The sequence below is a fragment of the Kogia breviceps genome, chromosome 3, assembly GCF_026419965.1.
Source record: "Kogia breviceps isolate mKogBre1 chromosome 3, mKogBre1 haplotype 1, whole genome shotgun sequence".
Lineage (NCBI taxonomy): Eukaryota > Metazoa > Chordata > Mammalia > Artiodactyla > Physeteridae > Kogia > Kogia breviceps.
The window spans coordinates 104,211,868-104,237,354 of NC_081312.1; the positions used below are offsets into that span (position 1 = coordinate 104,211,868).

A 25,487-nucleotide genomic window follows, 5' to 3' on the forward strand; every position below is an offset into this window, starting at 1 on the left:
TGGTTAGAACAAATGGCTGTAGCAGCTACAGACCTTACATTTCAGATTCAAACCTGTGGAGAAAAAGTGAGGGCTTCTTTCCAGGCATTTCAGCACAAGAATCTCCCTCCATGTTCCCCTTACCTTAGGCCTACATGCCCTTGAGCCAGAGTGAATAGGAAGGGGGCCCCACCTGAAGCATGTTGGCTGTGGGAAGGGGAGAGAAACCTGGGTATGGTTTCTAGGGGCAAAAAGGGTGAGTGAATGCTTAGCAGCCACATTTACTAAAATTGTAGGCTCTTGATCACTTGATGCTTCACGTATACCTGAGTTCCAGAGTGAGGTGGATTTAGCAAACCCTTCCTTTCCTATTGATTTGAGGAATTCATTTGCCACTGCCATTGCTTATTGCTCATCCATACTGCCTGCCACAATTGCTAAGCTAACTTCAAGGTGATTTGTACAAAGCTAATCCAGTACTAGCTTGTTCTTGGGAGTCTGGCCCCTACAACCTGTCCTGCCAATACTCCTTGATGATGGAACTGTGCCTTCAAAAGCGGTTGAAGTGTCTCCCTGTCACAGTATACCAACACACTACTGGGTTTTTGAGGCCTCGTGCTTTCCCGGTAACTGCCTCCCCTGAGAAGATTCCCTTGTGTATCCAGAAAGGAAGCCATGGTGTTTTGAGTTCTGAGTCCCAACAGCTCTCATGGACTTTGTCCAGTTCCACTAGGCATGGAATCTAAACAAAGTGGGGCTATCTAGGCTGCAAAGGGTGGTAGCAAGCCTCAGCCTAGCTGCAGAGTACTCAGTTGCCACTGCTGCAGCAGCCTGGTCTCCCAGCCGGAGAAAGGGGCGGGCCGCAGTGCACTTGGTGGGGGGAGGGCTGCATTTACTCCTTGAGGTGTCTTGTTACCTTACTACACCACTGACATGGTTTGCTTTTAACAGTCTGCTTGTCATGTTCCATTTGACCTATAAAAATGCTAACATCCTTTAAGTAGATTTCTCTTAAAAAGTTGAATGTTTCTTTATCAGGTCACACAGCATATTTGACAGTAATCGCCAGGATCCCACAGGACTGACAGCTGCTCTTCAGGCCACAGACCTGGCTGGAGTTCTGCATATGCTCTACTGTGTCCTCTTCCATGGCACAGTCTCGGACCCCGGCACTTCTAGTCCCAAGGAGAGTTACGCTCAGAACACTGTCCAAGTGGCCATTCAGAGTTTACGTTTCTTCAACAGCTTTGCAGCTCTTGATCTGCCTGCTTTTCAGGTACCAGGAATTGGTTAACCAGCCAAGAGTTAATAATTTTGTGTAGATATGATAAGAGGTTCTTCTCCTGGATTGGGGCATAAGGAATAAGCTACAATACAGGGAATAATAATACATACTATTTATTAAGCTACTGTATTCTAGGAACTGGCTTAGGTGCTTTGCATATGCTTTCTTATTTATTCTCATAACTACCCTACAAAATATTATTATACCCATTTTACAGGTGGAAAAGCTGGCAGTTAAGTAATTTCCCAGGGTTACACATGGCTGAGCCAGGACTGGTACCCATGGCCCCAAGCCTATGCCACTCTGCTATTTATAAATCTTCTGTCTTGATTTCTTTAGAAAAGGCATTATCATTTAAATATTAAGGAAAGTAATGGTTTCTTATATAAACACAACCAAAATTAGATAAATTGTTTTGATTGATATGACTGTCTATGAATGATTTAACTGACTTGTATCCAACGTAAAGTGCATGTGTAGTTAAATGTGTAAACCCCTGTAAATATTGTTTTTATAGCTAAAGAAAAATTGCTTTATGTTATAACACCAGACTGTCAGCTTAGAAACAGATTGTTTTTCATATAGGAAATTTAATTTTCAAAAACACTGAAACTTTGGAATTGAGCAAGCCCCAAGGAGTAGACTTTCTCTTTCAGTTTATTAACTGTCAAGTGATTTCATTAAAAAAGGAACAAACTTGGCAGATAATGAACCCATAATTTAGATGAATTGCTTTGCTCAAAGGGAAAAAGGTTATAGAGATACAAATGTATGAAAATTGTGGTCTTTGGCCATCGTAAGATGGAAGAAACACTTCTGTTTTGTAGCTGGTGACAAATGTGCAGTTCTTGTCTTCCTGTCATTCTCTTCACAACTGGAAATTAGTTAAGTCGTATCATTGGATTCAGTATCTTTCAACTTTGTGGAGTTAGTTTATCCATCATAGGAACAGAAATCTCTTCCTTAGGGTTAAAGCTTTTCAGTTTTCAAAGCACTTGAACTAGCCTTAGGTGGTAGCTACACAATATGTAAAGTTCTGAGAGTTTACAGCCACACCTAGAACAAGAGGTACCTGCTCCAGAGAACGCCAGTGGTTCTTGCCTCTGGGTTGAACCTAACATTTGTATTTTATGAAGATCCAACCCCATTGTGTTCTGTCTGGAAACAGCTTAGAAATCAAGATATGCTAATTTTATGCCCTCAGAATATGGAGACCAGCAGGCTACCCATCAGCTAGGTCCAACTAGAGTGATTTCTTTTGTTACCAGGGGTTATGAAAAGCAAACACCTAAAAACATACCTGAGCTCCTGGTTTATGGGTCTTCTGACCAGGATTTATACTGCTTCAGGGTTCACCACATCATACACAAGCATTTACATTAAGTCAGCCATTCATTCCATCAGTCACTCTGAGTGTCAGGGAGCCCCAGGTCCCTGCCCTACCCCCAGCCCTCCATGAACTCACAGCCTGTGCAGCCTTACTCAAAAGAACCACTGAACTCCAACCAGCCCTGCTCCCTCATGAACTTTAGGCACAATGGCCAATAATGTTAGAAAAGTCAATCTATTTCTGGAGCCCTTCATGCCCAACTAAGATGAAACCACGACTTCTCCTCTGCAGCTCCTTGCCGTATCGAGCCCAGAATATATTCCCTACCTGAGCCGCTTTTGCCACAACCCCAGGAGAAACACCAAGGTGACTCGAGAGTTCGAGCCATTCTTAGAGTGAGATGCCCACCTCCCCAGCGGAATGTCCTTTTGCAGCTGGTTCCTGACACTTCTTTTGCTTCTTTCTTCTCTGTCCTTCCTGTTACTCCATATTTCTCTTAACTCTTTCCCACTTTTTCTTCTTTTCCTGTTCTCTGTTCTGACTCTCCTGTCTTATTTTAGTCAATTTTGCCATCACTGCTTCTCATCCTCTCCCCAGACATTGTTCCCAGGTACCTTTTTCCCCTTAACCAGTGCATGGGCCAGGAAAGCCTTCAGGGAACTTCCTCCTGGCTGCCATCCTTTTGGTGCCCAAAGTCAAGCACATGTTATTCTCTTCTGCTTCATCAGTGTGTGCAGAGACCCAGATACCTAGAATTTCTAGCATCAGGTCCTTAATACTTCTACCAAATGATTACCTTACTGTTCCAGTTACTTTTTTTTTTTTTTTTTTTTTTTTTTCGGTACGCGGGCATCTCACTGTTGTGGCCTCTCCGGTTGCGGAGCACAGGCTCCGGACGCGCAGGCTCAGCGGCCATGGCTCACGGGCCCAGCCGCTCCGCGGCATGTGGGATCCTCCTGGACCGGGCCATGAACCCGTGTCCCCTGCATCGGCAGGCGGACTCTCAACCACTGCACCACTAGGGAAGCCCTCCAGTTACTTTTATACATTTGAAAAACAAACAAACTTAGTGGGGTAAACGACAACCGTTATGATCACAGATTCAATGGACCCAGAATTCAGGCAGGGCTTTTCACAGTGGAGGTGGCTTGTCACTACTCTACAATGTAGGGCTTCAGCTGAGGGGCTTGAATGACTGGGGTTGGGGGGTATGGAGAAGAGGGGCAAATTGACTCAAATAGCTGGGAGCTCAAATTATCTGGAGGCTCCTTCACTTTCATGTTTTATGCCTGGGATTGATTACTCAAAGACTAGGTTCATCAAGGACTATTGGCCAGAGACTCTACATATGGCTTCTGTATGTAACTTGGGCTTCTCAAAACATTGTGGTGTCTGGGTTCTCAGTAGGAGTTTCCTGAGAGGAAGCTTCTGGAAAACAACTGCTCCAAGAGAACCAACGGAAGCTGCATGGCTTTTTTATGACCCGGCCTCAGAAGTCATACAGTTACATATCAGCCATCCTCTATCGGTTAAATCAGTCATAAGCCTTCCACATTCAAGAGGAGAAGACATAGGCCCCATCTCTCAATGGGAGGACTGTCAAAGATTTATAGTCATTTTTTTTAACTAACCACTGCACTCTGTTGAGCAAGCTAAAGCAAAGCATCTGACCACATAGACATCATTGATGTAGATAGACATCTGATCAAGCATGCAATGCTCAAGTAAATAGCATACAAATGCACAATATTTGCATTGTAAAGCAATGGGTGAGTTTACGAGAAAAGTATTATTTTTATGATAGATATGGTCAGAGAAACTCAAATTCTAGTTCATTAAAACAACTTACTTGTCAAAAGTGAGATTTCAGGAACTATGTTTATAAAGCACAGGAAGAGATTTTAGGTACAGTATGGGTCTGAGCTCAGAAAAAATCTGGGAGACAATTTATGAATTGCCTGAGAGGATTGAAGGAACTGAATAAGAAAACTGAAATGAGATAAATGGTCTGACCTTCTGAAGAGTTAGACAAGACAGTGTAAGACATGTTGACTGTTTGAGTCCCAGTGCATCACAAGAATGCATCTCTGTAGAGCTGTTATGGAGAAGCATCCTCATCAAGACCTCTGGGTCTAGAGTCAGACTGACCTGACTTTGAGCCATCATACTACCAAGCTGTATGACCTTAGACAAGTCATTTGAATCCTTAAGACTGAGTTTCTCATTTGTAAAATAGAGATTAAAATCACTTACCTCACAAGTCTGATGTTTAAATGAGATTACATAAAGGCACTGTGCTAGCTAGCACATAGTAGGCCCTCAGGAAATGTGTACTGACTCATATTCTGCAGGTGAAGAATTTACCCACACCATCTTGCAGATGTTGAATCAAAAGGTTAGGTTTCGAATGCAACATTCCCAGTGCTTCTGCACCCTTCTTTGAAGCCATAAACCTATGTGATTGTTTTGTGTGAGAACTCATCGCATAGTAGTAACAAAAGATTATGCCTTAGAATATTTTCTTAACTGGTTCCATTTCATTATATACTAATAAGGCTGTCAAAATATTTTTCTCCCTTCAGCAAAGAGTCTGATTTCACTCTGAATTCATATTGGCACAGATGGCCTTGAGATCCCGGATATTGTATAGTGCATATACTTTGACAGTTTTTACAATTGAAGGTGGTCTCAAGAAACAAATCAATGTACTGACTTGGCAATTAATTCTGGCTAAAAAGGAAATATAGTTTCCTTGAAAAATTGGTTTAATTTTTATATTCAAACTTACATGCCCCTTGACCTGCTCTTATCAGTGAAGGTTAAACAGAGGGCACTGGGTCACAGCAAGCTGGACACAACTAATTAAATAAGGGCTGAGCTGAGAAAGTGTCACTACTTGATTTAAAGGAGCAGGGCCCTCCTGAAGTCTCTTTGGGGCTTGAAAAACATTTTGTCTCAGTGCAATGAAACGGAGACAGAAGGCACTCTTAAAATTTAGTAGTAATTTTGTTTCAACAGTATTTATTAAAAAGACTGTGCTTCCCCGGCTGTTAGGCAGAGAGAATTCATTGAAACTTCCAAGCTGCAACATATCTGACCTGGTTCAAGCCAGCCAAGACCTCAAATCAAGAGATGAGTTTAAAACACTGCCTTTTCCCACAGGCTGGCAGTGGTGCTTCATTCCAGTGTGGGCTGCGAGTGCATTCTGTGGGCCTCGCCTCTCCCCTTTGCCCTCCTGTCGCTCTGTCTGTTTGACATGTTTATTAAATAGACGCTTCAGGCTGCACAGACAGACTCAGGCTCTCCTCCCGCGTCGCCCACCACCAACAGCCCTTTGACTGTCTCAAGAAAGGATCCCAGAAGCCTCATAGCTGAGGGGGCTTCATGGTTTGTTTTTTGTGGTTTTTTGGGGGGGACAGGGGGAGGTTGTTGGGGTTTTTTTACATTACTTTGGGAGCTCTAGAGCTATTTGAATAATAACTAATTATTATTTATATTTCTTTTCTGTTTGAACACAAGTAAATAATTAGAGTCGTATTTTTATCCCTGCATACAAGAAAATATTTTCTCCTTCAGGAAAAAAAAAAGTATTGGAAGTTAGCTAAATGGTAGATTTACAGGTGAATTTTATTATTATTATATTTTTCCAAATTTTCTACAGTGAGACTGTGCAATGAGAAAAAAAATACCTTGTTGAAAATGGGGTAAATACCCATGCTTTAGGTGAATAGTGTCTTGATCCACATAGTACAGGCATTTGATCTGCTGTGCTTTATTTTCTGTCTTTTTTTTTTTTTTTTTCTCAGTTTAAATGTTGCATTTATTATGGTCGTTTATTGGAGCAGGAATCCCTGAACTGAACTGTTAAGCACAGTGCTCTAGAAATTTCATATGCTTTTCTGGCATCATGGCAGAAGGTGCACAGGGCCCAGGTGTGTTTTGTGATTTGTAGCCCTGGCTGTCCCGGGCTGGGGAGTTCTAACTGCTCCTTGTCTTTGTTAGTCTATTGTAGGGGCAGAGGGCTTGTCCCTTGCATTCCGGCACATCGCCAGCTCCCTACTGGGCCACTGCAGCCACGTCTCCTGTGAAAGCCTCCTTCATGAGGTCATCGTCTGTGTGGGCTACTTCACTGTCAACCACCCAGATAACCAGGTAAGAGGCACAGGAAAGTTCCTCAGACTGCTTCCCCAGTCCTGAGAGTGTGAGGTATTGGAGTGAGAAAAGGCAGGCTAGCCTGCTGGAACCCATCTGTCCTGTGTGAGGCCCTTTAACCAGGCTCCAGGGATATGCCTCTGACTTCTCTCCAAAGAGATTTGATCAGCACTAGACCGGCACTAGGACTTCCTCTTAAAGCTATAAAAATAATATATTTTTAATAAAATAGTCTTCTTAAGCCACACAGAAGCATCTACTCCCTTACCACATAGATCCTGATGCTTTATTCATATTTTTTGTTGTTGTTTTAATGAAATAGGTTACATCTTTCAACTTGGGTCACTTTGCAAATATTATAGCATTAGTCTGGTGCTTTATGAAACTGCTCTTGGTCTTTGGCTTCTGCCTAGGTGCTTAAGAGGGTGCCAGATGGTGTTGGAGGGGAGCCTGAGAAGGAAGGGCTTAGGCCTTACCCCCTTGAATCACCCAGAGTAGTTTTGCTTTTAACTATTTTGATTATTTGGTTTCTGAGCAAGATTTCGTTTGTAAATAGGGTTCTGTTGCTTTAAAAAGTTGGGAAATCTGTGTTACAGATTTTATTTTAAAAATAACAATAATAAAGCACTTTATATTTTTTTAACTTTTTATTTTATATTGGAATATAGTTGATTAACAATGGTGTGATAGTTTCAGGTGCACAGCAAAGTGTTATACATATACATGTATCTATTCTTTTTCAAATTTGTTTCCCATTTAGGTTGTTATCTTTATTTTTAAAAACAGGGTTATGGCGTAACTAACATATCAAATTGTAATTCCTGACTACCTCATTTATCTAAAGCCTCATATTCAGCAACCTTATTTATGTGGATTACAGCTGAGAAAAAGGCCTATGAACAGCCCTTAACCCTCACTCTAAGCTTACTAATTTTTATTTTAGGCAACTCTCTAATAAGTGTGCTTACTAGGTTTATTAGCCTGCAGTAAACTAGACCAGGGCGGAAGAAGGACAGGAGATAGCTGTAGTGCCAGAGCCAAATACAAGGTGAGAACCTACACACTAAGAGCTGAAACTGCCTATCTGATAAGGAGAAAGAGGATAGAAAAAAACAAGACAAGCACAAGACCTCAGAAATTGTAGCCATCTGGGACTTCCCTGGCTGTCCAGCGGTTAAGACTCTGCGCTTCCACTGCAGGGGGCATTGGTTTGATCGCTGGTCAGGGAACTAAGATCCTGCATGCCGCGTGGCACGGCCAAAAAAGAAAAGAAAAAAAAACAAATTGTAGCTATCTGGTTTCAAAGGGACACTAAGCCCTGTATTTGATTTCCCTGGATGATTGTTGATGCCCGCAGTGTGGACCTTGAGTGAGCGTGGAGGCAAAATGTATGTTCTGTGCCTTCCTTTTAAGAAGGTTGAGGAATATGAAGTCCATTCTGGAAAGATTTCCATGATTAAAATGTAGAAAATGTGGGCCCTTGCCAGAAGAAGCATCATACGTAGAAAACTTCCCCTTTCGCAGACCTCGTTGCCAGAAGGGCAGATCTTTCTCACCTCCCGCCACAGGAGCACTCACGCAGTGCTCTCTCAGGTACTGATGCTTTGTCCTTTCCACGGACTAAGCCCAGCAGGTTCACGAGTCTCTTACAAGCTACTCAAGGAAGGAAAGTTGAGCGAAATCTCCTGTGTGGTTTTCTTTTCTTCATGTGTATCCATTTGACCTACTAAATTGCATTTCGTTTCCCTCTAAAAGTTTGTTTTTATTTTTCTGATTACAAAAGTGTTTCTTACTCATCATGAAAAAGATAGGCAAGTGTAAAGAAGGAGGAGGAATCACAATTATTCCTGATCTCACTGTTGAGATAGTCACTGTCACCACTTTGGCAGGTTCCTTACAGTCTCTTTTCTGTGAATATTTTTGCCAGTTAATATTATTGAGATATAATTAACATGTAACATTGTATTATTTTTAAGTGTGTACAATGTGAAGATTTGATGTATTTATATGTTGCAAAATGATTAGCACAGTAAATTTAGTTAGCCATCACCTCACATAGTTAAAATTTTTTTCCTTGTGATGAGAACTTTTAAGATCTACTCTCAGCAGCTTTCAAATATACAATACAGTATTGTTAACTTCAGTCACCCTGCTGTACATTACATCACCAGAACTTATTTACCTTATAACTGGAAGGTTGTACCTTCTGACCACCTTCACTCATTTCACCCACTCCCTAGCCCTCTATGAATATTTTTACATAGCTGAAGTCATATGGTATATACACTCCTATCCTGCTTTGTACACTTAACATTATATCATAATCCTTCTTTGTGAATACAGTTTTTAATGGCTGCGTGGCTTTATCTTGTGTAGACAGCCCATGGTTTACCTCACAATTTCCTGTTAAGTCGTTTACCATTTATCATGACACTACCTACTGCACTTATAAAGAGGTAAGTAATTTGTGTGTGTGATAATATTTTGCTGTACGGTTCTACAGCAAAAAGTTCAGTTTCTTCAGCACACCCATGTTTAGGGATGGTTGAAACTCTTTGCTTAAACCAACTCTGTTGTGATGAATTTACTGAACTCAGAACTGTGTAGGATTTCAGAGAAATTTTCTGCTGATGCCGGATCACAGACTAATCCTCTCCTATAGATAAAACACACACTCTAAGTATCTCTGGGCTCACCAGAGTCAATGAGAAGTGGGGTCGGGGGAACTGGTATTTGGAAATGGCATGTTAGAACTGACGTGGACCTGATGGCAAAGTAATGACTGGGCATGTTGGGACAGGAAGAAAGCAGATTAAATGGGCAGAGAGAGCAGTAAGCAATACCAGGAGGAGACAGAGACCCTATGGCTTCTCAGGTGGGGAAGAAGCTGTGGGGGTTAGAGGTAATTGTTGAGAGGAAGAAATCAGAAAAGTAAAAAAAGCCAGACCTCCTTTCTCGACACCTTGCCTCCCAGAGGGATTGAATCCTAACTGGACATCCACTTCTGATATGGTGGAAGGTAGAAGGTCAGAGAAGTCAGTTCAGTCCTCGGGTAATTGCTGAAATGCAACAATCTATGAAAAGAAAGAATATGACAAAAAGTAGAGAAGAAATCAGAAATTGATAGAAATGATGGTAATTGTCAAACACTGAGACATTGCACCTTATGGAGACGCTTTTCTAAAGCATAACCTCTGGTATTTGTAGAATTCTTTATACTGCTTGCCCCATCTGTGGCCTCTTGGACCTCATTAGCACTTCATTGAGGCTGTAGGCAGAGGAATTACTCCCGCCTCACAGACAGGTGAAGAATCGGGACTCAGAGAGGTGAAATAAGCCCCCTGAAATGACATAAAGAATTCCTAAAATACCAGGACTAGAACGCAGGTCTTGCAAAGCCCAGCTCAGTGTTCTTTTCATTTCACGTTGCTTAAGAAAATTAGATGTATCACCGGCTCGTTCTACCAGTGATCTCCGAAGTATTTCTTGGGCAGGGGTAGAGGGTTTAGAAGATGTTGCCCATTTACCTAGACAGTACACTGAGAAGCTGCCATTCTGCAACTCTGAATGTTTCTGGGACATATCTGTGTGCCTTACGCGGGGAAGACATGTAAAGATCCTGGGAAAGTGTAAATGAGTGTGTTTTATGAGCACAAAATGGACCATAATCTAGCAAATAGAAGGCCTGGGTTCTAACCTCAGCTCTGCCACTAGCTGCAGGATCTTAGATAAATCATTTTCCCTCTTGAGGCTTGAGCATTTTTGACCATACCAAGAGGTATTGGGTTGGCCAAAAAGTTCCTTTGGTTTTAAGGTAAAACTAAGACACATTTTTCATTTTCACCAGGAACTTCATTGAACAATGTATTCACTGTTTTGTTCCATTACCTTCTGCCATTTTTCAGGCAACTTCATAATTCCATCTTCCCAAAACTTTTTATCTTTTTGAGCACAGAACTGTTCCAGGTGCCTTATACAGTCTTCCAGGAAATTGAAATTTTTTACATTAAGAGAATTTTGTAAAGACCGAAATAAATGGAAATCCGAAGGTGCAATGTCTGCTGAATAAGGTGGATGAATCAGAACTTCCCAGCCAAGCTGTAACAGTTTTTGCCTGGTCATCAAAGAAACATGCAGTCTTGCGTTATCCTGATAGAAAATTATGCATTTTCTGTAGACTAATTCCGGATGCTTTTCGTCGAGTGCTGCTTTCAGTTGGTCTTACTGGAAGCAGTACTTATTGGAATTAATCGTTCGGTGTTCCAGAAGGAGCTCATAATAGAGGACTCCCTTCCATCCCACCATATACACAACATCACCTTCTTTGGATGAAGACCAGCCTTTGGTGTGGTTGGTGGTGGTTCATTTCACTTGCCCCACGATCCCTTCCATTCCACATTACTGTGTCAACTTTTCATCGCCCATCACAATTTGTTTTAAAAACGGAACGTTTTCATTATGTTTAAGTAGAGAATCGCATGCGGAGATATGGTCAAGAAGGTTTTTTCCCATAACTTATGTGGAACCCAAACATCAAAGTGATGAACATAACCAAGCTGGTGCAAATGATTTTCAACGCTTGATTTGGATATTTTGAGTATGTCGGCTCTCTCCCGTGTGGTTGATTGTTCTCAATTTATGTCTCGATTTGATCGCTATCAACTTCAACTGGTCTACTCGACTGTGGAGCATCGCGTCCATCGAGAAATCTCCAGCACGAAACTTCACACACCACTTTTGACACGTTTGCTCAGTCACAGCACTTTCTCCATACACTGCACAAATCTTTTTTGTCTGTTTCAGTTGCGTTTTTAACCTTTCTTGAAATAATAAAACATAATATGCTGAAAATGTTGCTTTTTTTCCTTCCATCTTCAATATTAAAATGGCTACACAAAAATCCACCAATTTTGATAATTTTTTTAAAATGCACTCTGATATGACAGCTGTCACAATACAATCTAACAAAATTGTTACGAATGAAGTTAAAGACAACTAAGCACTACTAGAGCCATCTTATGGAAAAGAACAAACAAATCTTTTGGCCAACCCAATAGCTTGGTTCTGGAAATGTATAGTGGTGATGGTTGCACAATATTGTGAATGTACTTAATGCCATTGAGAGTGGTAGGCTTAAAAATGGTTAAAATGGTAAATTATATGTTATCCATATTTTACCACCAAAAAAAAAGTTGTGGGGTTTTTTTTGTTGTTGTTTGTTTTATAAATTTATTTATTTATTTATTTTTGGCTATGTTGGGTCTTCGTTGCGGTTGTGGGCTTCTCATTGCGGTGGCTTCTCTTGTTGCAGAGCACGGGCTCTAGGCACATGGGCTTCAGTAGTTGCAGCACACAGGCTCAGTGGTTGTGGCTCACGGGCTTAGCTGCTCCGCGTCATGTGGGATCTCCCAGACCAGGGCTCGAACCCGCGTCACCTGCATTGGCAGGTGGATTCCCAACCACTGCACCACCAGGGAAGCCCCTTTTTTTCGAAAAAAATGATGATCTAGGACGATCTAGGATTGTCCTAGATCATCTCTCCTTTGAGCTCCGTGAGCCTGTGATATTTTAATGGCTGAGATTAGAACCACAGACCAGCATTCTGATTTTATGGAGACATATTGTGGTTTTTTAGATCCTCCTTGCCCTACTCCAGATTCTTTCAGTACCAGATAGCTTCATGAGCTGCTTGCCCACTCCATAGCAGCTCATCCTTAAAAGCTGAATATACCTTGGTTCTCCTGTCTTAATACAGGGGGTCCATTGGCAGACACTCACAAGCAGAGACTTACAGGTGAGATGTCAGTGTCCTTGCTGTGTGATGCCGTCTCTAGCCACAGTCATTTCACCTGCACCAAACAGCCATGCTCACCATCCGTGGCTGGGCTCCATGCCCATCAGGCTGCATGGCAAGGGAAGGATAGGGAAAATAGCCTCAAGCTTACTGAATGATAACTGCTCATATCCCAGTAGAACTGGGGAGTTTTCTATAACTAAAAAGTTGATTGTTTATTTTCATTCTAAATCCCCTTTCTGTTCCCTCCAAAACCCAGTAATTTGCCAAGTGAGCATTTGCTCAGGGATATGGAAGTGCAGTTTTAAGCTCTCATTCCAGTTTCAATCACAGTTTCATGGAGCCTTCATCCTGGAAGGGCCCTGAGATACCTAGTCTGGCTCCCTCATACTGTAGAAGGAGAAACTGAGGCTCAGAGAAGGAAAAGGAATTGCCAAGCAAGAACTGGCAGAGCCCAACCTCCTGATTGGCAGTCGAGTTAGTGCCCTTTCCACCTCACTTTTGTTCCTGTGAAAGTGAATTTATTTAACCTCATGCCACTTTCTTTAAAGCAGAGAAATTTCAGAGGAGAAATTATGATGCTCAATTCATTTCATCTTTCCGTATCATTAGGCAGAAGTCATGTTAATTTGCAGTGCCTGTTTGTCCACAGAGGATCCTTCATTTCCAGCTTGTGTCTTTATAAGACAGGAGATCCTGAACTCCTGCTGCAGCCTAAGGCTGTTTTATTAGGAAACTACTTTGCATAAAGGATTGGCACTTTTTATTTGCCACCATTTAGTCTATTAACTAGAAGGACTGAGCCCCATGATACTACAGATGACTTTAGAAGAGAAACCTGGATAATAAAAGTAATACCCCATCCTTGATACAACCAATCATCTGTTTCCTATAGGGCTGCAGTTTCTAATTAAAATGTTTTTTTTAATCAAAAGCTTCCTTGTCTTTCATGGTACTTTCATGACTCTACGTTCCTTTCCATTTAATTATTATAATGAACATAATTAGTATGGGCTGTCAGACCTTCACTTTATTTACATTTTATATTGGATAATTAAATGTGGTCTGATAATTAAATTAACTTGAATGACAGATGATTTGACTGCCTGCATATTACTGTATTGGGAATAAGCACCTCTGCATATTCATTGTAGTTAGTGACTGACTTTTTCATTTGGAAAGACCCTATAGATTCCAGCGATCAGAGCTGGAGTCTCCTGTGATAGTTGAAAGGAGGAAGGATCCCAACTCCAACGGGAGTTGGCCCACCTTCCCCCCCATCAGCTTCTCTGTAGAGAGTCATGCAGATCATGTAATCATCTGCTCGGCACTGCACCAAAGGTTCCTGAATGTGTCTGGGGAGATCAGAACCTGCGAGTAAGCTGGACACTGAAGCTCTTGAAACTAGATTCTGCCTGAGCTGTGTGACATACGTTTTCCAAGTCTTTTGTAGTTTGATGGCTTAATAAGACAATCCAAATGTTAATTGACTAAACGGTCCTAAAATGTATCCGTTGTACTCACCTCAGATGTTTCCCTGCAAACAAAAACAGGGCAGTTTCCCAGTTGTATACCATCTACAAGTGAGGGACACAGAGTTGTGTTTTAAGAGTGGCGGTTTTCCAGAGCTCCATTGTAGCCTTTAGAACTTTCAGAGGTGGCCTCATTCCTGCTCACACATTCTTACTTTACTCTCTGTTTTTCTCAAAGGCAGATGGTCCTAGGTCACACCCATTTGGTAAAATCCCCCAGCCCCGTCCAAGTCCAAGAATGGAGTCTGCTATGGTGGGCTCAAAGTGGAAACTCCAGCATTCAACGCCTTTCTGTTCTCCCAGTGTTGGCAGCTTATTCTCTAGCTGTCACACAAACGTCAGCTTTCTGTATTTTCTCTCTTTGTGTGACAGATACAGTTCCTTTCACAAAATAAAAATGTATCATGTCTAAGGAAGAGCCAAAGAACTTCAACAGTATAACCATTTTGGAGTTACTCTCAATATTACAGCACCAAAGAAAAATATGGGTTTTTTCCCAAAAGTAGAACAATAAATTTCCTAATTAAAAATAACTCCTGCCTAAAGATTTTTTTTTAATTATTGATTTATTTCTTTTTGGCTACATTGGGTCTTCATTGCTGCACGCGGGCTTTCTCTAGTTGCGGCAAGCAGGGGCTACTCTTTGTTGCGGTGCGCGGGCTTCTCACTGCGGTGGCTTCTCTTGTTGTAGAGCATGGACTCTAAGCACACGGGCTCCAGCAGTTGTGGCATGTGGGCTCAGTAGTTGTGGCTCGTGGGCTCTAGAGCACAGGCTCAGCAGTTGTGGCTCATGGGCTTAGCTGCTCCGCGGCATGTGGGATCTTCCCAGACCAGGGATCGAACCTTGTCCCCTGCATTGCAGGCAGATTCTTAACCACTGCGCCACCAGAGAAGTCCCCTGCCTAAAGATTTATTCTAAGACTTCTAGTGAGTGACCTGGCTGATATTAGTATGGAGAAATTTGCCAGTTAGCAATTTTGGCTGCTTGTATTAAAAGTCACCAATGTCACAGAATCCAAATAAAAGATAACTTTTACTTCCCTCATCTCTTTGGTGTCCTCATCTCTCTTTTCCAACACAAGGGTAGTTTGAAGTACCATGAGCTGGTACCAAGTACCTTTTAACTCCAAAAACCACCTGAGAGGTTATAAGGAACTCCCTCCTTGACCCGGTGGCTGCATTGCCAGGGAATCAGCTGGAGTAAATAGCAGCCTCCGCAAGGGATCCTCCACTGAGCTCTCAGACGGAAGCCTTCACCACCCAAGACTAACATTGGCCAGGTATACTTGTAGCACTTAACTGAGAAAGGAACATTCTTCTCCCCCTTTGTACAGGATTGTGTCCTAATTCATGGCTCACTATAATCCCATGGATCCCCCTGCTTGTGGTTGATACAGCGATAGTTAAGGTGGTATCTGAATGGATTCATGTCTTGAGTCAGTCAGCAGTTGAGGATTTGAACTTGATCTCTGATAGTACTAAAAGTCAGATGTCACGCCTCCATGACATAGAGCATAGGCTCTGAAGTCAGCTGGCTTTGAAATCCATGTTCTGTTCTTTCCTAGCACTGTGACCTTGGTTTGCTCAAGTTACTGAACTGTGAGCTTCGGTTTCCTCATCTGTGAAATGGAGGACATAATACCACTACTTCCCACATTGTTGTGTGAATTAAGTGAGACAATAAAGGCCCTGACTCATAGTGAATGCTCAAGAAAGGCAGCTGTTGCTATCGCTGATGGCCCTGTTACCATCATCTTTATGGCACTAAATAATACACCTGATTCAGCAGTAGGCTGAATTCATAATTCTGGCATAGTGATCGGAAAAAAACACAATTGTACAGGTAAACTATCCTTCCTTCACCAGTCTTCTCAGTTTCTCATTTTTGGGGAACTCAGATTCAGAACGTAACTGTCAGGAAATCTAACATTGAAACTTTGAAATTGAAAGCTAACCATAGTTTTATCTCCACTCTCCTATAAAAAGTTGGGAACCCACTAAGCTCCTTCAGCAGTGGAAGTGAGACCAAGAGCATGAGTAGGGTCATTGTGAGGGCTCAGTTTAGCCACAAGATGCCATGAAGTTAATCACCTCCTTCTGAGCTCCATCCCAAGACTGAGCAGAGCAGCAGAAAACGCACAAGGGGAAGCCAAGCAATAAACTGTCAGCACCCTATTCCCCAGGTGCCCAAACCCTGATCCTGTGAACAAGGTCCAGAGCTGAACCCCACTGCCAGGTCAAGTGTGTGCACAATCCTCAGTCATCCTTTGCTCACTTGGAAATCTTCTAATGGGGTGGAAAATGAGGCCAGAAGGAATATTTTGTCAAAGTTTAACTCACGACCGGTGGTGAATCTAATTTTTTCTGGTCCTGCCTTGGTGTTTGGTCATAGAGGGACCTTTTTAATAAATCACTGAGATAGACTATAAAGACTTAATCTGCAATCACAGAGAAAACACCTCTCCTGAGGTAGGAAATCTTATATGAGATCCTCATCAGTCACAAAAAGCCCAGCACCAAAGAACAAATACTAGTGCAGCAGTCAGGACAGCTGGGTCCTTTCACAGCTGTACAGCTGTGTGACGCTGAGCAAGTCACTGCCCTTCTCTGGGCTTTACCCAGAGTTAGGCTGGGTACTCCCAAGGGCCCTTCCAGCTCTGATGGAGGACAAATATATAATTCTAAGGTGAAGTGGGAAGTCATGTCCAGACTAACATAAGTACTTGAATTTAATAATCTTCATTTCTAATTGCAGTAATCGCAAGTACTCCACTGTAGCCATGGGTCTCCTTGCTCTTCTACAAACACACCTCTTATGTCAAACCTTTGTTCTTGCTGTTTTCTACCTGGAAATCCTTTCCCGCAGAAATCAGCATGGTTTGGGAGGTGGGGTGTCTCAAAGGTTTTTTTCTCAGATGTCATGTTATCATGACCACAGTATCTAAAATAGTTTATCAGCCCCATGGTTACTGTTTCCCCTTTACCTTGCTCTATTTTTATTCATATACTTATTACCTGCCCTTGACATTTATTTATTTTGCCTGTCTCCCCACTCCCACCCCATCCCGCTAGAATGTTAGTATCTTGAGAACAGAGCCTTTGTCTGCAGTGCCTACAGCAGTGCCTGGCACATAGTAATTACTTAATATCTGTTGAATGAATTATTGGATGTTGAGATAATACATCTCTTCTTAGGCATAATACTGCAGAAAAGGATAAAATGGCCCCAGACTTTGAAGGATACAGCACTTCTGTTTTAGTGACCAAACCTCCTGAACTGACTTTTAGCTAAAAATTTAAGAGCCATTTCTTTGGCACTATAAGTTATTTATCTTTGAATTTGTTCTAAAAGAAACTTCTTAGTTTTGCTTTTGCTGGAGCCAGTAGTTCTGAGATCCAAAGGAAACCACTGTGCTTAAGGTTTGGCAAATCCTGCATTTGAGAAAACAGTGGTGTGTGAGAGAAAGCTTTGGAGGCAGACTTAGGTTCACATCCGAGCCCCTCCTCTCACTTGAGTGATGAACTTGGGCAGGTTGCCCTGAGTGTCGCTTTCCCCAGCTGTAACATAGAGCCAAGAAGTCCTAACTCACAGGATTGTTGTGAAGGTTAAATGTCATCCTTATTATATAGGCCCCAAGTTTATTTGACTCTCAGCTATGAGAGTGGATGTCTTTGGGGTATTTGCTTATCAAGTTTGTGGCATTGTCACAGCAAACCTACACTGACTTGTTATGATTTGGTTAAAAAAAAAAAAAAAAAGGCTTTTTGTCAGGTATGCCTCCCTCTCAAAGCACACACGGTGGGAAAATCTACACTTAAAGACCCCCAAATCACCATATCATTCATTTAATAGCAAGTTTCCTGAGGGGATTTTAAAATATTTTTCTTAAATCTCTTCATGTTATGTAATTCCTTTGGGATTATGCACCTTTGGTCTGCTGTCAGATAATGTACACCTCGTCAGAGACCCTAGTGTGCAGGAGTTCTGTCATGGTAGCCATGGGCTGGTCTCTTCTTTAAGGAGTTGGTAGTATGTTTCTATAGCATGATGAGAGGAACATGGGCTCTGGAGCCAGGTGACCTATGTTATGGTCATAACTATACCACTTACTAGCTCTGTGATCCTGGTCAAACCCCTTACATTCCTGGTGCCAGTTTCCTCACCTATAAAGTGGGGATAACATTGATAATACCTCATAGGGTTGTTGTATAGATTAAATTTGATCATGCGCATAGTGTTAGCACATTCCCTGGCTGGGAGCAAGTGTTGACAGTGATGTTATTGAAATTATCATTGTCAGCCTCCATATTCCCTGCTCTTAATGGGAAAATCCCTGGAGTATCCACTCAGTCAGCTGTGACACTTGATATCGCCTTAGCTAGGCCATCTCTGCCGTGAGAGCGTGTATCCCCGTCTGTTGAGAAACTGAAGAGAACTCTGTGTGTCTCCGTGGACCCCAAAGATGTAGAAGCACCAGGAGGTCCCCCTGTAGGGGTCTCTGGGCTGCCACTCACCGTGCTGCTCCAGCACAGCTGCGAAGAGAGGTTGGGAGGGTCAGTCTGCTCTGGCCAGCTGCCAGCTCCCCTTCCCAAGGGGCATGTGTAGTTCATCTGGATGTACCTGACAGGTGATAAACATATGCTTGTCTGGAATGCAATGAAGGAGAATCTCTACTCACCATTTTGGGCTGCAGAACTAGGAGGAAGGGAGACCTCACACCCGAATAATTCTCTTCTATATGGGCAACTGCTAAACTGAAAACACACCACAGAGGTAACTCAGAGGTACACTGAGATTGTGTTAGGAAAAGAAACTGGAAAATGCCTCACATGAATCAACGTGAACATTTAATGGGCCTTAATTGGAACCTTATCCTACTGTACTTAGAGCAGAGAGATGAAAGTAAAAGAAATCTGAGAGACCATTTATTTCACTTGAGAAAGCAGTAAACTGAAACTACAAAAAGATTTGACTACTATTATATTTTTATGATTAAATAAAATTGTCATAGACTGGTGCTAGTGAGACCATAAATGCTCCATGGAATGCATCCATGCTCTCTGGCTGCTGTTAGGATGTGACCAGAAAATCTATCAGGCTGTGCTCTGCGTTTATTAACCCTGCTGTTGTTCTTATACCACCCAAAGGCTCCATGGTGAGGAAGGTTTGACCCAAGTTCTCCTCACAGGAAAGGTCCAGAGCCCACTTGGAATATTTGTATTTTAGGGCATTATTAAATACTGTCCATCTACCTACCCACCTCCCAACACCCCCCCCCCACATGTCCTGTTAGTCTGTAATGGACATAATCTTGCCAGTACTCGTGTGTTTGTGTGTGTGTAATTATAAGTTCTCTTTTCTTAAAGAAGCTGGATTAGAAAATCAGAATAGTTGAGAATGTGGAGATAGCATATTTTGTGTGAAGACTTTTCATTCATTCCTGAGAAAAACATATTCTAAACTATTTTTTTACCATATTTAAATGTAGTATCTGTGCAGGTATAGTCAGCAAAAGGTGCTTATGTGTGTGAATGCTCATAGCACAGGATTATATTATTTCTGCAAGTTCACAGACCTTCAGAGATCATCTAGTCCAACTCCCCTCATTGCCAGACAAGAGAAGGACTTGCTCAAGTCCCTGGAGCCAGGCCTCCTGGCACATTACCTAGGACTTTTTGTGGCCAGCCTTCTCTCTTCTCCCCTCCCCCCACCTTGTGGTAGATGGGACACAGATAATGCAAATAAACAAAAATTCCAAAATAAAGTAGTCCCTCAAATGTATGACGGTACAGTGAGTCTGTATCATCTCCAAGGTTTGTGCTCTTTAGACAAGGTTCTTTCTCAAACATAAATTAAGACAGAAAAAGCACGTATGGGTATAGTCCCTGACAAATTATAGAATCTGTGACTTTTAGGGTTAGCCAAGTTTTTAAGAGAATGTAGCCCACACTTGTTGTGCTACAAGATGTGTTTGAAGGGAATTTAGAACATGCTTCATTTAAAAGGTAACTCTTCTCACAAAATAGACAACATGAAAGAAGTAAAAAGAAGCTCTAACATGGAACAGAAGGCTGGAGGTGACTTATTCTTGGGGAAATGCCCCGTATCATGAGCTTGCTGTCCATATGAGCATTCATCACTGATTCCTTCTCTCATTTATCAGCTTTTGCTAAATGCCCACCCCATCTCAAATCAAGTGCTGGGAGATAAAGAAATGAATACAACCCAGATCGTGTCCTTGTGGAACCCACAGCCTAGGAGCAGTGCTGTCAGTGCTGAGACTCATTCCTTCCTTCCACAAACATTTAACGAGTGCCTGCAATGGTCCAGGCACTGTTCTAGATACCCAGGAGACAGAGGGAAACAAAACAGACTAAGTCCCTGCTCTCAAGTTGCTGACATTCTAGGAGAAAAGGGAGAGACAGACAGTAAACAAACCTGGATTGGTGCTAGAGCTTCCTCTTAGAAATATCTCACAGTGGAGCTGGTGCTTGAGCTGATATCTGACAGTGGAATAGATACTTACCAGGTAGCAAGGTAGGAAAGACATTCTAGGCACGGGAAAGACCATGAGCAAAGATACTGAGATGTAAAATAGCCTGGGAAGGTTTAGGGAACTGCAAACTGTTCATTCTGGCTGGAGCTTAGGAGGTAGTGGAAGGAATAAGAGCTAAGAGTGAAGAAGCAGGCCAGGCCCAGGTCATGAAGACCAACTCTCTACATGTGGGTCTGAGAATTGGGGATTTATCCTCTAGGAGATGATGAGGACAGCAACAGGGCGATATGTTCAGCCTACATCTGAAAGTCCACTCCAGTATGTGGAGCGCATCAGGACTTCCACACTGGAGCCCCAGGACTGGGACCTGATGCCCCTGGTTCTGAAGCATCATTCTCCCCTGCAGGAGCAGAGTGGTGTTTGAGGGGGAGGCCTGCCCAGAAGCCTCCTTTGCACCCCTCTGCTAGTGGTACTCAGCACACAGCCTGTCACCCATAGGAAGCAGGGAACACAGCTCAGGGGCCTTCTCACCCAGTTTCCCTGGAGGGACACTGCAGGACAGCCATTCACCCTTTACTGCATGAAGAAAGCCCTCGTTTCTGTAGGATCACCTGGTTTCCAAAGCCTCTGAGAGGCCAAGCCCCCAACTACTGGCTTTAGCCTCTCCTCGTGCCCCTGGCTGCTTTCCTCCCTCCTTCCCTTCTTCCCCCTCTTTCCTTCCTCCTTGACCCTCTGCTGGCGCTAAACATGCAGTGAATCCCTGGGACCACCAGCAAGAAGGCTAGTGCTTAAAGGGCCTGCCTCCCACACAGTCTGCCAAGATCTCTGCATTTAATCTCAGCCTAGAAATCTATCTTATGGCAGAAGCAAGCTTGGGAGGAGGGGAATTTGTTTGCAGTGCTATAGCCAAGGGAATCTTTGTGTTTCTCTGCTCTGAATTTGATTTGATTATGTATGTGGACAGACTCTTAAAACTTTTCTCATGTGGTATTTAAATAAAGCCACTTCAACACCCTCCCTACTCTACCCCCAAGGCATGAGATTAGAGAAACAAGGTGTGTGTGTGTGTTTGGGGCATGCCATTTCTTTATATGATTCATAGAGGTCACTGGCCTCAAGGCCCCTCCTGTCATATTGTTCCTCTCCTGGGCCTGGGCTTCAGCTGTGATGAGACTTGTCAAGAGCAATGTGGATAGAGAGGCTTGTGCACTGGCCTGGCCACTGCGGCTGCTACCTCTTCACTTCAGCATTGTAGCAGGACCAGTTTTGCGGGGAGGAATGCAACAACTACTTTGTTTCTGCTCTGCTAGAAAAATATTCTTTGTTCCAATGATTTACAGACTCTTTTGGCTGTCTCTTATAATGAATTTAGATGTCTAGACGCCTATTTTTGCCCCTTTGTTGAGGACACCTTGTCTCTGACAAGAAATGGAAAAAAGCAAAACAGGAATTCCTCAGCATAAAGAATTTGCCTTGGTGAGACTTAACTATTTGTATACATTTCTGTCTGACCCGTATTCCACTCACCCTACCACCCTGGCCGACGGAGGTGGTTTGGCCTTAGGCTTGACTGACCAGCTCACAGTCTTGCTGAAAGACGCTGCCCCTGCCCCACCTAGCCCTACTCTCTGCACCTTTGTGCCAAGAGGCTGTTGGATTGGAGAGGGTGCTGGCTGAGGTACTCAGTTAGCTGTTCTTGTAGGTCCAAAGACAGTGTCTCTGAGGACTTTGAAGGACCTGGGAAGAGTAGGCCCAGGGCTCTGGTGCAGAAGGTATAGGCCCCTGGAGTCAGGTTTGGAAAGCAAAGCTCAGTCCTCATTCATTCATTCCCCAGATGGTTATTGAGCACCTATAATTTGTCAGGCACTGTGCTAGGCACTATGCCAGATGCTGTGGACACAGCAGTGAATAAAAGGGACATAACCCCTGTTCCCATGGAGCTTATAGTCTTAAGAGTGTTGAAAACTGTAGATTCACATCCGCCTGTCTTTGCCTAAACAACTGCTCGTGCATCTGGAGCCAGGCAGGCCATATGTGTGGTTCTGTCTTCTGGTCCATGGCAGACATGGGGTTGGAGTCCCAGTGATGTAAGTAGTTAGAAGCTTGCCAGAGGGCATTCTGAGAAAATAATAATAATAATAATAATAAAAATAAAACAAAATGCAAAACTTTATCCTAAATAAGGGGGAAATTCAGGATCACTCTTAGATCTTAGCAAAATCAGCAGGATTCACAGAGTATAAGTAGGTAAGACAGAACATGACCATTTTCTGTTTTGTTTCCTTGAATTAGGTGAGTTCTAGAGAGAGAGAGATTTTGCTATAGGACACCATGGTTGTGTCTAAGATGCTTGGAGGGATGGATGGATGGATGGATAGATGGATTTGGAGAGGGGCAAGAAACTGCCACAGAACCTTTTTCTAGTTTATTTCTATTATTTAGTGTCATGGTTTTGCTATGGTCAGGGAATGAGCCGTTACCATATAAGTGAATTTTGCAGAAGACCAAACTTACCTTTAAAACATGATGTTTATTTAACATTAACACCATTCTCTAGTAGGTCTGTGTCAATGGACTTGAGGACACGGGGAGGGGGAAGGGTAAGCTGGGATAAAGTGAGAGAGTGGCATGCACATATATACACCACCAAACTAGTAAAATAGCTAGCTAGTGGGAAGCAGCCGCATAGCACAGGGAGATCAGAGCTCCGTGCTTTGTGACCACTTAGAGGGGTGGAATAGGGAGGGTGGGAGGGAGGGAGATGCAAGAGGGAAGAGATATGGGGACATATGTGTAACTGATTCGCTTTGTTATAAAGCATAAACTAACATACCATTGTAAAGCAATTATACTCCAATAAAGATGTTAAAAAAATTAACTACTTGTGTTCATTTTTAAAATATTACAGTCTCCTGTCTTCTTAAACTTAAATTATACTTAATATATATTTTTTGATGCCTTAAGAAATGAATACCGGGGCTTCCCTGGTGGTGCAGTGGTTGAGAATCCGCCTGCCGATGCAGGAGACACGGGTTCGTGCCCTGGTCCGGGAAGATCCCACATGCCGCGGAGCAACTAAGCCCATGAGCCATGGCCGCTAGGCCTGTGCGTCCGGAGCCTGTGCTCCGCAACGGGAGAGGCCACAACAGTGAGAGGCCCGCATACCGCAAAAAAAAAAAAAAAAAAAAAAAAAATGAATAGCTACTATAATATCAGGTACAGGAGGATTATCATGTATGTGAAGCAAATTTTTAAAGTGTAGAGTACTAAGAAAAGGTAATGGGTTATAATATGATATTTTACTACAGTACATTAATGCACTCAAGACCAACCATTTATATACTAAATGGTTCCAAGCAACTTTCTGAATTCTTATTTCTTCTTGAAATAATTTTAATTCCCATCCATCACTTATTCGTGTCAACTGATGCTTCTTCCTGTTGTCAGTTTACCTACCTCCAGCAGTCTCCTAATTTGCTGATTCCAATCCACTTTGTTAGACTTGCTTCTGAAATGTGAATTGGTAGACTGAGTTGGAGCTTGCAGAACTTTGCTGTGAATAATTGACATTGGTTTTGTGGAAAGACTGGGCACTCTATGAGGGCAAGGGTGTGTCTGACTCATTCACTACCCCGCTCCCTGAGCCTAACACAGCACTTGGCCAGAGTAGATGCTCAGTAGATTTTTGATGAATGAACTGATTTGTCTGCTCAGCGGTCTGCCTGCTCACTTCCTGGTTCTTGGCTGCATTCCAGGTGGTCACAGTTGGAGGAAGGGGGCCTTCTGGGTGAGGAGAATTGGGCTGTTTTCCATTTACATAACATGATAGAGTCTCCATAGGCCTTCCTAGCCACTCTCCTTGGGATCTTTGAAGTGAATACAGCAGTTGTCATTTCACAGATGTGAAATCTGCAAACTTTCCCCAGGCCGGCTGCATTTCTAGACCAGACTTAGAACTACTCAGTAGCCTATCTCCACTTTCATTTTTTTCTTCTTTAAATTTAACTGTTGGGAAAAACTATTCAGGTCATACCAAGGATTAACATTATAAATATATTATATATGATAGCAGTTGTTTCAAAAATGTAAGTCCAGATTTGCAGGCACTCAAAACCCAGAAGGCAGCTGACTACATAACCATCACAAGAGGGTCCTCATTTCGGAGTCGCATGTTCCAACAGTTCACTCGTGAGAATCTAGCCCCATTGCCAACCATTCCTCTCTTTCAAGTTCTTAGGTCTGATCATTTGAGACAAGCCTTTAGCACAGCACAGCCCATAGCACAGAACTGGTTATTTGATACCTAGCCAAACAGAATATAGGGTTTTGAAGAAAGGCCTTTTGTGTTGGTTTAATCTGTGTATGTCAATTGGTTTAGTCTGTTTAGAATGACAGTATGTCATCCTCATCTTCCTCTGGGCTGGCAAAGTTGTGTGAGAAGCTGGCTGGCAGCCAGTCATTGGAATGAGCTCAGGTGACAGAGAGCCCCTCTGCCTAGTAAGGGGCAGCCTCATGAGTGTCTGATAGCCCTGGACAGGCCTGAGCGGTGAGAGAAAAGCCAGCAGTCAGTCGTAAGAGTTTTCCAGGCCCAGCTCCGTAAGTGACTGGCTGGTGGACCTGCAACGAGTCTCTCAAACTTTCTGAGCGTTAGATCTCTTCTTATAAAAGAGTATAGTCATCCCTGTCTGCCCACCTCACGGGGTGTTTAGAGAGTCAGACAATGTAGGGAAAGGGGCTTTATAGACTATTGAGTAATGTCTCCGCCAGTGACAGGCTTTCTGCTGTGTTGGGTATTGCTGAGGTTCTGGCAACGTGATACCTAGAAGATTTTGGATTCTTTCACATCAAGTGAGAGACCAGTGTCACCCACCACCCACAAAGGAGGAGGATTTTTTCCAGACCTCTCTTTATAACTAGG

General features: G+C 42.8%; 1 protein-coding gene across 4 annotated transcripts in view; it reads left to right on the forward strand.

Moving 5' to 3' along the window:
- Positions 1-25,487, forward strand: part of SCAPER (S-phase cyclin A associated protein in the ER) — a 499,446-nt gene that overhangs the window by 459,985 nt on the left and 13,974 nt on the right. For all 4 annotated transcript variants that reach the window (XM_067029410.1, XM_067029411.1, XM_067029413.1 and 1 more), the window contains 2 exons: positions 1,018-1,255; positions 6,597-6,746. In XM_067029410.1, the coding sequence (XP_066885511.1) occupies positions 1,018-1,255; positions 6,597-6,746 (388 nt within the window). The remainder of the gene's footprint in view (positions 1-1,017; positions 1,256-6,596; positions 6,747-25,487) is intronic.